At 50.5% G+C, this 9,793-nt stretch overlaps 1 protein-coding gene across 1 annotated transcript; it reads right to left on the minus strand.

The window, feature by feature from the left end:
- Positions 1–1,353: 1,353 nt before the first annotated feature.
- Positions 1,354–7,991, minus strand: NPHS2 (NPHS2 stomatin family member, podocin). Its single transcript, XM_005231626.2, has 8 exons — positions 7,711–7,991; positions 6,505–6,608; positions 5,497–5,569; positions 5,116–5,198; positions 4,053–4,256; positions 3,372–3,427; positions 2,462–2,540; positions 1,354–1,771 (listed from the first exon to the last, which is right to left on the minus strand). Exons 1-8 carry the CDS (start codon positions 7,985–7,987, stop codon positions 1,493–1,495), a joined length of 1,155 nt encoding a protein of 384 aa, XP_005231683.1. The 5' UTR covers positions 7,988–7,991; the 3' UTR covers positions 1,354–1,492.
- Positions 7,992–9,793: the final 1,802 nt, after the last annotated feature.

Below are 9,793 nucleotides of genomic sequence, written 5' to 3' on the forward strand. Positions count from 1 at the left end.
GAGCTGAAGGGGCCGATTAAATACAGAATACGTGGTACTTACTAGAAGTGGGATCCTTGTCCTTTGTAGCAGCATTAAGCCTGTACGTACAGGCCATCCTCGTGACACAGCGGCATTTAACAGAAATGCTACTGATATATGCCAATGTGCGTGAGTGTTTGCCAGCAGGCAAAGAGGGACTGAACAAATGAGTGAAAACACAAGAGTGAGCAACTGGCTGGGTAACCCCTGCTAGGCTTGTGCATGATGGCCAACTACTGTGTAGGCAGTTAAGAGAAGGGCCACCAAGTGCCCTCTATCTTGGCCTCTACAGGCCACCACCGGCAGAAGGTATGTCCTGGGAATGGCTGTGCAGGGGAGGTCTGTGCTGAAGTGCGAGGAAATGCTGCAGGTCAAGTAAAAGGGCAGGAGCAGAGCTGACAGCCAGCCAAAGGGCAGCAGCATCAGAGAAACCGAGTGCAGCGGTAGTTCCTTTGACAGTGCTCTGTATCTTTGCTAAGGGAAAGGATTGCAGTATCTGTAGGTTCCCGGCCATTTCAAATAGCTTTTGGCAGGAAAGATACATAGGAGTTTGGAGGACTTTCTCTGTTCCTTCCCTGGGTACGGAGATTACCAAGGCAGCTGCAGCAGGCAAAAGTATTACTGTTCTCGAGGCTCTTGGCTGGCTTTTCCCCAGTGCTGCTGGATTCCCCCTTGTCAGCTCAGTGGGAGTTGGTTAAAGGGATCACCGCTAAAATGTTTAAACGCCCACAAGTTCAGACCTTGTCCTGCCTCACCCCCCAGTGGAACTGAGCAGCAGCACAGCCTGCCTTTCCTCAGCTCAGCTGACGTGCCTTGCAGGGAAGTGCCAAGACTTAAAGGCTGCCTTGTCCTCCTCTTCCTTTTCCTCCTAATTTAGAACTAGGGCTAAATACCTTGGCTGCCTGTGTGTGCACGTAGGCGCGCACGGGTGGTGACTGAAACCCCACATCCAGGACTTAGTCCACGGGACTCAGCTCGCTCCCTTGTTGCAGAGCCACTAGGCTGGCAGCACCCACCAACCCGCCTGCGTGCTGAGCCGCTTCCTGTTCCCCCACCGACTGTCGGGCTCCCACCCTCGCCTGCCTGGCTCTTCGGGGGGACAGGGGAGCATTTAAGTACCTAGGGGCTAGCCTGTCCTTCCTGCCGAGGTGATGGGGCAAGATGATCAGGGCGCAGGGCCCAGGCCCCAAGTGCCTCTGGCCCTGTGAAGGGGAAGGGATGATACCCCACTTCCTTCAATCCCCTGCTCACACACATGCCAGCCCTGCTCCTTTTACTCCATATTTTTCCCTTTCCAAAACAAGAAGAGGCTTCTTCCATGTACATCCCACTTTATATTACAGGCCTGGGCTGTCTTCCCTCCTGCCTCCAGACCAGGACCTGCTGGTGGGCTGCCAATAGTCCACCCTTCTTGCGCCTCTCTGAGCAGGACTGACCAGGGGCAGTGTGGCAACCATTTCTGGGACAGCTCTTAGAGCATGGGTGAGTCCTTCTTGTCTTTGGGGCTTTCTGGGAGCTTTGTGGTGCCTGTGAGGTGGCTGCTCGCTGCCGGAGGACTGTGGGTAGCCGGAGAGACCAGGTTCATGGCATCCAAAGGCAAGGGCAAGATGAAAGCAGCAGGTTTCTCTGCAGTAAGGGAGTGCAGTGCATGGAGGTAACGGAGCTGAGCAGCCGCAGGGGTGCTGGACAGGATCTCAGCTGCCATCCGCAGGGACTCAGAAGCAGCCTTTTCCCCCTCAGCAGCAATCACCTGCCAAGCAGGAGAATAAGGGTTTCTGTGAGGCTGGGAGTAAGGAGCATGGACTTAAGGGGCATGAAATTCCCAGAGACGGTGTGATTATAACAGTTCTGCTCTCTGAAGACCATGGTATGTACTAGACGTCTTGGTACCCCCAAAAGTTTGGGAATTCATGTCTAACTTGTTTTTTACTAGGCCCATCAGGGCTCATAGTTGGGGATACCTTTGCTGCAAAAGCATGGGAGAGGGCAGCCCCTGGGCTAGCATTGTGGGAGGGGTGCTGGACACCAACCTTATCCAGGCTCTTGCACAGCTCAGTGCCAAGGGATGGAGACCAACCTGAGCAGGGTGCAGGGAACATGACAGTGGTGACAGCCCGGCACTGGGCTTCTAGGGAAGAGTGAAACCCTGAGGAAGAGAACCCTATGGGAGTCACAGTGGGCCTGGGGATAACTCCAGACCTCTGTGTGTGTCTGTGTCCTACCTGGAGACCAGATACCAGATCTGGAATTCCACTGGGCTGGCCCAGGCTCTTGCTGCATCTCCCTTTGCTAGACACAGCTCTTGAACAGGAATTAAAGGAAACATATCTCACCAGAGCTGTATCCTTGTGGGGCATGCCCCAGGGACCTCAAATTAGAGGTGGGAAAGGAAAGAGGGGGGGCTTTAGAAGGAGATGAGAAGTATTCAGAGTTGGCATACCCGCACTTTGGCCTGTCTCTGGGCCTCCGCTTCCACAGCCAGGGATTGCCGGACTTCAGCAGGCAGCTGCACGTTGTTGCTGTGGTAGTAAAGGACAGGGATTAGCTGGGCTCTAGGTTCTCCTGGCAGCACTGGATGGTCAATCGGGCTTGGAATGGGCTCATCAGTCACTCTCTGCAGAGCAGTTCACACATGCTCTTTGTTCCCTGGGTGTCCCTCTCCATGCATCTCATTTTAGCCTTGTACTACCATTCCCATTCTTCTTTTCCAGCCTCGTGTTCTAATGATCATGCTTGCATGAACACTAGGCAGCAGAGACATCTCTTTGTGCCTCTGAGGCCTGAAGTCTAAGCTCACTCTTTGTGAGACAGCAGAGAATCCGCTGGGTAGACTGCTCTCGAGACAGGCACAGGAATTTCCTTCTGTTCATAGATTTACTCATGCACTGCTTGGCTCTCTCTTCCATGGCCCTCTATGGGACGAGCCAGTCCCACCTTTCTGCATGGGCTTCCGAATGATGAGCCCATCCCTACCAGTGCTAGCACCCCGAGGCCTTTGATCTAGGGTGGGGCACAGAGAGTTTGGTGCCTGCTGCACCTCTTGGGCTGGCAGAACTGGGTGCAAACTCTGCCTGCAGCAGCAGTGAAATCGTGATGAGATCCCGGCTAAGGATCCTGCCCTGGCTGTTAGTGCAGGAGCAAGCACAGCCCTCATGTGGAAGTTCTACGTGAGGCAGAGGCTGAAAGGGAAATATAGGACAGGGAAAATAGGAAGGCGAGAGGTGAGGCTCTGCCTTCTGCAGAATAGCTGCAGGGAGAGAGCCAGAGGCAAAGCAGGAAGAGGAGCAGGCAGCAGAACAGGTACTTGCAAAGGGCCAGGGAAGTCCCCTCTACCAGCAGTTCCTACCTACATTTCTGTTCTCTCCACTTTGATCCCCCAGCAGCCTGTGACCGCATCCAAAGCCACCTGTGAAGAGGAATAATTTTAGAGCATGGGGAGAACACCAGCCCTGGCCTAGGCCCCTTACAGGGAGTAAGACAGTGCAGGGACATTAATTTAAGGAATTTAACTGCAGGACTGTAAGGCAGATTTATTAGGTTTTGTGTGCTATTATGTGAGGTCCTCAGAAATAAAATTACTTCCCTTACTTCTGATTTGTGTTTGCCTCAGGGATTTAGCACAATTTAACTAGCCCATATAGGTTCAAGTGTGGAACCAATTCAGCTCCATAGGAATCATTCAGTTCCTGACTGGTATCATCTTGTATGTGTGTCATGGCCACAAAGAACTGCTACTGGATATCCCATGTGTACTGGGTTTATGGCAACTCACTCGGGCTGCAGAATATATTCTGTCTGCTGCTCACCATAGCCACATGTGGGGGCCCACACTGTATATCCTTCACCTAAAGCGATCAGTGTCAAAAAAATAAACAGAAGGAAAATTTCCCATTTTTCTGTGAAGGAAACACATGTTGTTACTGCACCCTTCTGCAAACCGGTGTCTGTGATTTTGAGGGGCTGATGACCTGAGCTGCTTTGTGGAGCCTCATTTCACCCCTTGCTCTGATGCCTCCCCCCTGCAGAAGCACCTTTATCTCCTGGCTGATGCTTTTCCTCTCCAAGAGAAGTTCAGAAAAAGCTCGATGTGCCAGGAGGCGTTTTGTGGTTGTCTGCACCAGCAGCTGGATGGCACTGGAGATGCTGGTCAGGGTGGTGAGGAGAAGAGAGGCATTCTCCAACCGGTAGTAGCAGACAGCATCTATCTCCAAGGTAACCATGTCTTTGGTCACCACCTAAGCAGAAGACATTAGGGGAGATGGAGCTGGTTCTGACAACTCTAAGGTAGCACGGAAAGCACACAAGACAGTGAAGCCTATCCAGACAGTTAAGTCTTTGTAGTTTCCACCTCTGCTACTGACTGACCTTGGGCAAAGGATATAACCTCTAGATCTCAGTTTCCTGAGCAGCATCTTTGTGTCTGTCTCCTCAGTACAGCTGCTGAGCTAGAGACTGTGAGTAGGTCATAACACTGCGTTTCCCTGCACACAGCTGCCTGGTCCATTCCTGTTCTGAGAGCATAGGCTGTGTCCTGAGGTGTGTGCTCGGTTATTGTATCTCCAGAAGGATTTGCTGCACACCACGGGGGTGAGCCTGGAGATGCTATCCCACAAGGACTGTCCCACTGGCAACACAGCAGAACAAACAACATATCCCAAAAGGAGAGGAGGGGCTGTGGCTAGGGACGTTGCAGGTGCAAGGGTTAGAAACAAGGGTTCAGCCCTTTCTTCCTCCCAGGCTTATACAGGAGCAGAGTACCACCCTTATATTGTTGTAAGATCTTAGTCTGAGCTTCTGTCCCTGCTGCAGACACTCCTCAGTGTGGTAAGTAAAAGAATCAGGTCCCGTATCTCTGGCCCAGCAACTCTCTGTTGGTCTGTATTACCACTACAGCATGTCAAACTGAATGGGATTAAAAGCAGTAGTTTTAAAAGAGAAGAAAATTCACTCTGGTGAATTTTTAGCCTTCCCTTTCTGAGGTGTTTGAGATGTTTTTTCAGACTTTTCTACCTAGAAATGAAGGCTAGAAGCATAAGGTATAATAATGTTAGAGACATCCAAAAAATTAATAGAGAGAGGGGGTGTCAGCCATACCTGATGGAAGGGGATCTCCAAGGTTTTGAGGCGGAGGTCTATCTTGTGGTATGTATCCAGACAGGGAAGGAAAAAGAAAAGGCCTGTGGGAGGAAGAGAAAGGCAGCTAGTGATCATCAGAACCACAGAAATTGCCTCTCCTGCTTTGGAGAACAGGGGAGGGTTTGGCATGCAGAACTACAAAGGAACAGTAATACATGGGCTCAAATTCTGAGTCTGCTTCTGTGATGGGAAAAGCCATTAGGCCCTTAAGAGGAAGGGAGCAAAGACATCCCATCTGCTATCTGGCCATGCCTGCTTGAAGGGCATTGGCATGCAAGCTCTGGTAGAGCATGAGGAAAAGGAGCAACATGGTTGTGGGGAGCTCAGTAAACACCTTACCAGGCCCTTTGGCTCTGCCGGGAAGGAGATGCCCAAGTCGGAAAACGATGGCTCTTTCATACTCCCGCACTACCTGCAGAGGGAAACAAAAGCTAGGCTGGAGAGGAAGGTGTAGGGCTGGGGAAAGGGGGACTCTCCAGCATGGAGGAAGTCTGTTCTGGGAAAGCCCTGCAAAGTGAGGATTTCAGCAGGTATGAGCTGGTGGCATCACCTGTTACTGAGTCCCTTTACCCTAGCAAAGAACCTGCCCAGAACTGCTGGCTGGCCTAGTGTGTGAGCAGCCCACAAGCAGCCCTGCGACGGCCCGAGATTTGTCAAGAGCAGCCTGTGTGAGAGCTGCCCAGGGTTTCCTGGGATGAAGCCAGCCAGCAGCCTGCTTCCTTATAGCCTGGCCAGATGTGAACACCCTGAGCTAAAATTTTCCATGTTGGTTGTTTTCCTGCAAGGGAACCTTGTATGTATACGCACACATGTGTAAGATCTGGGCCATAATACTGATGCTTTTGTTGATAACAATATGTACATGAAATTTCCTGAGAAGTGGAAATCAAAATATGCCTACTTGTAGCCATGCTATAAATCTGAGAAAAGGGGAGGAAGAGGGAAAATGCACTATTAACTGAGAGATCGATCTCTCGTAACATTTTTAATTCAAAACCTATTTACCCTGCTGCTGCAATGCAGCCATCTCTGGGCTGAGTAGGCTAAGGGTTGTGTTTGAAAGTGAATGGATTCACAATTTGTTTTAAAAAAAAGAGGAACTGAAGCCCCAGCCTGTTGATACTGCAGCAGGAGTATCTGACAAGCAGTGGCTGGACCCTTGTGCAGCCCTCAGCTGCAGCAACTTGATAAAGGATAAGTCAAAATTAATGATGAGCTGAAAAAGTGTAAACAGGACCTTAGACCAAAACAGCTTTATGCTCATGTCTGACGCAGGCTGAACCAGTGAGTTACATCCACATCAGACAGCAAATATTAAATCTAGAGAGGGCCCACGACTATTCTCACCTTCAGGCAGAACCAGACAGAAATGGGGAAGGTCATTATGATGAACAGGAAAGACAAGATGGTCAGAAGCCACTCACAGATGCCCAGACCAGGAGACTTTGCACCTAGGGAAAAATCCAACATGACTGTGTTAGGAGAGGACTGCTCCCAAAATACCGATGGCCTGACAAGTGCCTGCACAGATAAGCTTCATTGTTGTCCTTTGCATAGACCCGGTGTATGACCCTTTTGGCTCTCTCTGGAGCTGGGTTAAAGAACACCTCCCTGCCCCAGGTGACCAGGAGGTGCTAGGATAGACCGATAGAGTCTGTCTCTGCTTTACTGGCAGAAACTGAGCCATGCTTCTCCATAGTGCTTTGACTAGAGAGCAGCCTTTAGCTTGAAGGCCTGTGGCTACCAAGCCATGTTGAAAGGCTTGGAATGACCAGCTTGCTTGGCTGAGCTGGGATCCCAGAAGCTTATCTGGAAAGATAAGCTAATGGCAAAGAGAAAGATTCTAAATAAGAGGTAGCTTTCAGCATGCACAGTCTGAAGTGCCCTTCCCTGTCAGAGTATCTCAGGTCGTTTTGGAATAGGATTTTAGTCACATCCCAGCCCCCCAACACAGTGAGACCAAGCCACCGGTGCTGCTGAAATCTCCCTGTGCTCTACAGCGGTCACACCAAAGTGTCAGAGGCCGACTGAGGTGGTCAGCCCCAGGTGAATATTACCTGCTACATCTCCCCCAAAGTGAGTGTGGGTCATCTTGCTCTGGGTGCCCTTTGTTGTGCTCCTGCCTGAGGGAAAATCTTCAGGTATGGCATGCAAATAGATAGATCAAAATAGATACACTGCACTGCAGTCCTTTGGGCTATGAACTGGCATGAGGGCTAACTCCATCCACCTACAGAAGGGCAAGCGAGAAAAGGAAGAGAATAGAACATGAATAGAACTGGGGAGTAGCAAGCTGAAGCGTGAAGGATACTGGGGATGTAACTGGGTATTGCAAAGTTCATTGCTGTGCTAAACAGTGCTGCTCAGCCTGCAGTACTGACTGCAGCAGCTGGCTGGGAGGCTGGCTGGAGTCTCCCATATCCTGTCCTAAGGAAAACCATGACTGTGCAAGGTAGGTGTGATGACACCACGCAGAAAGCGGAGTTATACTGTGACCCACACAGGGTCAAAAAGTCCATAGCTTTCCGTCCCCTTCCCTTCTATAAGCCATACCTTCCTGTTGCTGCTCGCTGTCCAGCAATGCCATTGCTTCCATTTCTTCATCAGATATCACATCATCCACGTCCACCACTGTGGACGTGTGCACCCTACCATCGGTCCCTGTGGTGCTCTTGATCTCCTTTGCTTTCTCCTGCTTTATGTCTCCCCTTCCTTTGCCAGCTTCTCTGCTGCTCTCCCTCTTCTCTCGTTTGCTTGGTGTAGCGGAGGACTCTCTCCGTCTCCTATGAGACTCCCTGGAAGAGCTCCGAGACCTCTTATCCATCCTCATCTATGTCGAGGAGCTTGCAGCTGCCTGTGGGAGTAGGATGAATTCGCGCTTGAATTTATTGCTGCAGGCAGGAAAACCAGGCAGAGGAGGAGAGAAGGGGAGGTGTCAGATCAATGAGACTTGTTTCAAGTTTACCACAGGCTTGTCAGACATAATGGACAGTGAAGTGAGCAAGCTGTTTCCCAGCTGCTCTGCTCTCATTACACACTGCTGTGGAGATGGGAAGGAAGGGTGGACCTGGACAGGGTGGACTCCAGGAGGACATTCTGTGTGCATCTTCCTGCCTTTAGAAATAAAATACCATCAGAAGCCCTCAGATGATAAAAATCATGTAGATGGTTTCAGCAAAGCTGTTGAAAAGCAACCTAAAAGTTACTGCCACACATGTGGCTCCAAAGATCTCCAATGGTGAAAGTGGCCCAGAACAATAAACACGAGGGTGAAAAACTTTTACTGGGGAGACCAGTGGCTTACTCAGGAGTGTTTGGAGGGGGTGTTGCAGAGAATGACTGGGTGCATAGCATCTCACACTGGTCTGCTCTCTAGACACCCTCTGGCTGGCACAGCAGAGGGACATTGGCAGCAAACCCGCTCTCTAGGGTTACTTCACATTTTATCAGGGAGGGAGATTAGCTAGTCTCAGTTCAGCCATGAACTTTCCTGAATGGGTGCAAAGTGTGGAGGCCATTGCAGGGTTAGAGCTCTTGCATCTAAATTGTCAGTGTTTGTGTCTGAATGCCTCCCTAGTTTTCTGCAGCAGGAGCATGGCAGAGCAAACATAGGAGCTTTTCCTTCTCATGCCATTCAGCCTGTGGTGACATTTGCAGAAACATCTGCAAAAAGACACTTTTTAAGTCTTTTAAAGTAACTGACTATACTAAGGAAACCAGCACCTGGCTAGAAATCGAGCTACAGCAATACAAGGCTGGAACATAAACCAGTGACTTCCCTGTCAATGGGACAGTGCTGAGCTCAGGGATGCCTGGTCTCTGGTGTGGAGGAGCGACTGAGGGAGCCAGGAAGCTCCCTGGGGAGGTGCTGCTCTTGTTTTTTCATGGATTCCTGTTTTATTGGAGACTTGTGGCCTGCCCGCAGTCAGGATATTGCAGGCAGGGAGGGCAGGAGCACCAGCTCCCTGCTTTCTCTGCTCTGTCATGCTGAGTGCCTTGTCAGCAGGTCACTGCAGAAGGGAGGGATGGAGAGGCTAATGGCAGAGAAAAGCTGGGTGAAGATGAGGTGTATTTAACAGTCACAGTGTTTGTATTTGCGTTGGAAGTGCTCCAGAACCCTTTTTCGCTTTGTGTTTATCACTTGGTCAAGGTGAAGCAGGGGAAGCTGGTCTCCAGCTGCCAAAGGGCCTGTGGCATTGTGAGCAGCAGCTCGGATCTGGTTTTGGCCGGGCAGCACGGATGCTGGTGGATTTCTTGTCAAAAGCACCATGGCATATTTAACACCCACAAACCTGCAGCTCTCTTAGTTTGTCTGACAATTAATTTGACCAGCAGATCCCAACTCCTCTGTCCCCAGGGGATGTTTTTGGCCACTACCTCAGGACAAGAGCAATACTTTGAAAGCACGTGCTGATGGTTTGCAATCTTTACCATCCCAAAATCCACCGCCTTGCCCCCCTTGTCACACTGAAACGTGTGGAAATCACCCACACTGCTGAGCAGGTTTCTCCAGTGTCTGTGAACCCTTAGGAAATGGCCATCACAACCCAGTTTACCACATGCTTTGGCCTTGGGAAAGTCACTCGGTGTCTCCACTGTGGATTTTCCTCTCAGATGGAACTCAAAAACACAAGAC

The sequence above is a fragment of the Falco peregrinus genome, chromosome 10 (genome assembly GCF_023634155.1).
Source record: "Falco peregrinus isolate bFalPer1 chromosome 10, bFalPer1.pri, whole genome shotgun sequence".
In the NCBI taxonomy this organism is placed as follows: domain Eukaryota; kingdom Metazoa; phylum Chordata; class Aves; order Falconiformes; family Falconidae; genus Falco; species Falco peregrinus.

Excerpts from the sequence above, each read along its gene's own strand:
- NPHS2 (XM_005231626.2), bottom strand. The coding sequence starts at position 7,987 with ATGAGGATGGATAAGAGGTCTCGGAGCTCTTCCAGGGAGTCTCATAGG. Across the intron at positions 2,541-3,371 it reads AAAGTGGAGAGAACAGAAAT|CAACAACGTGCAGCTGCCTG; the intron begins GTAGGTAGGAAC and ends TTACTACCACAG. Across the intron at positions 1,772-2,461 it reads AGAGACAGGCCAAAGTGCGG|GTGATTGCTGCTGAGGGGGA; the intron begins GTATGCCAACTC and ends CCTGCTTGGCAG.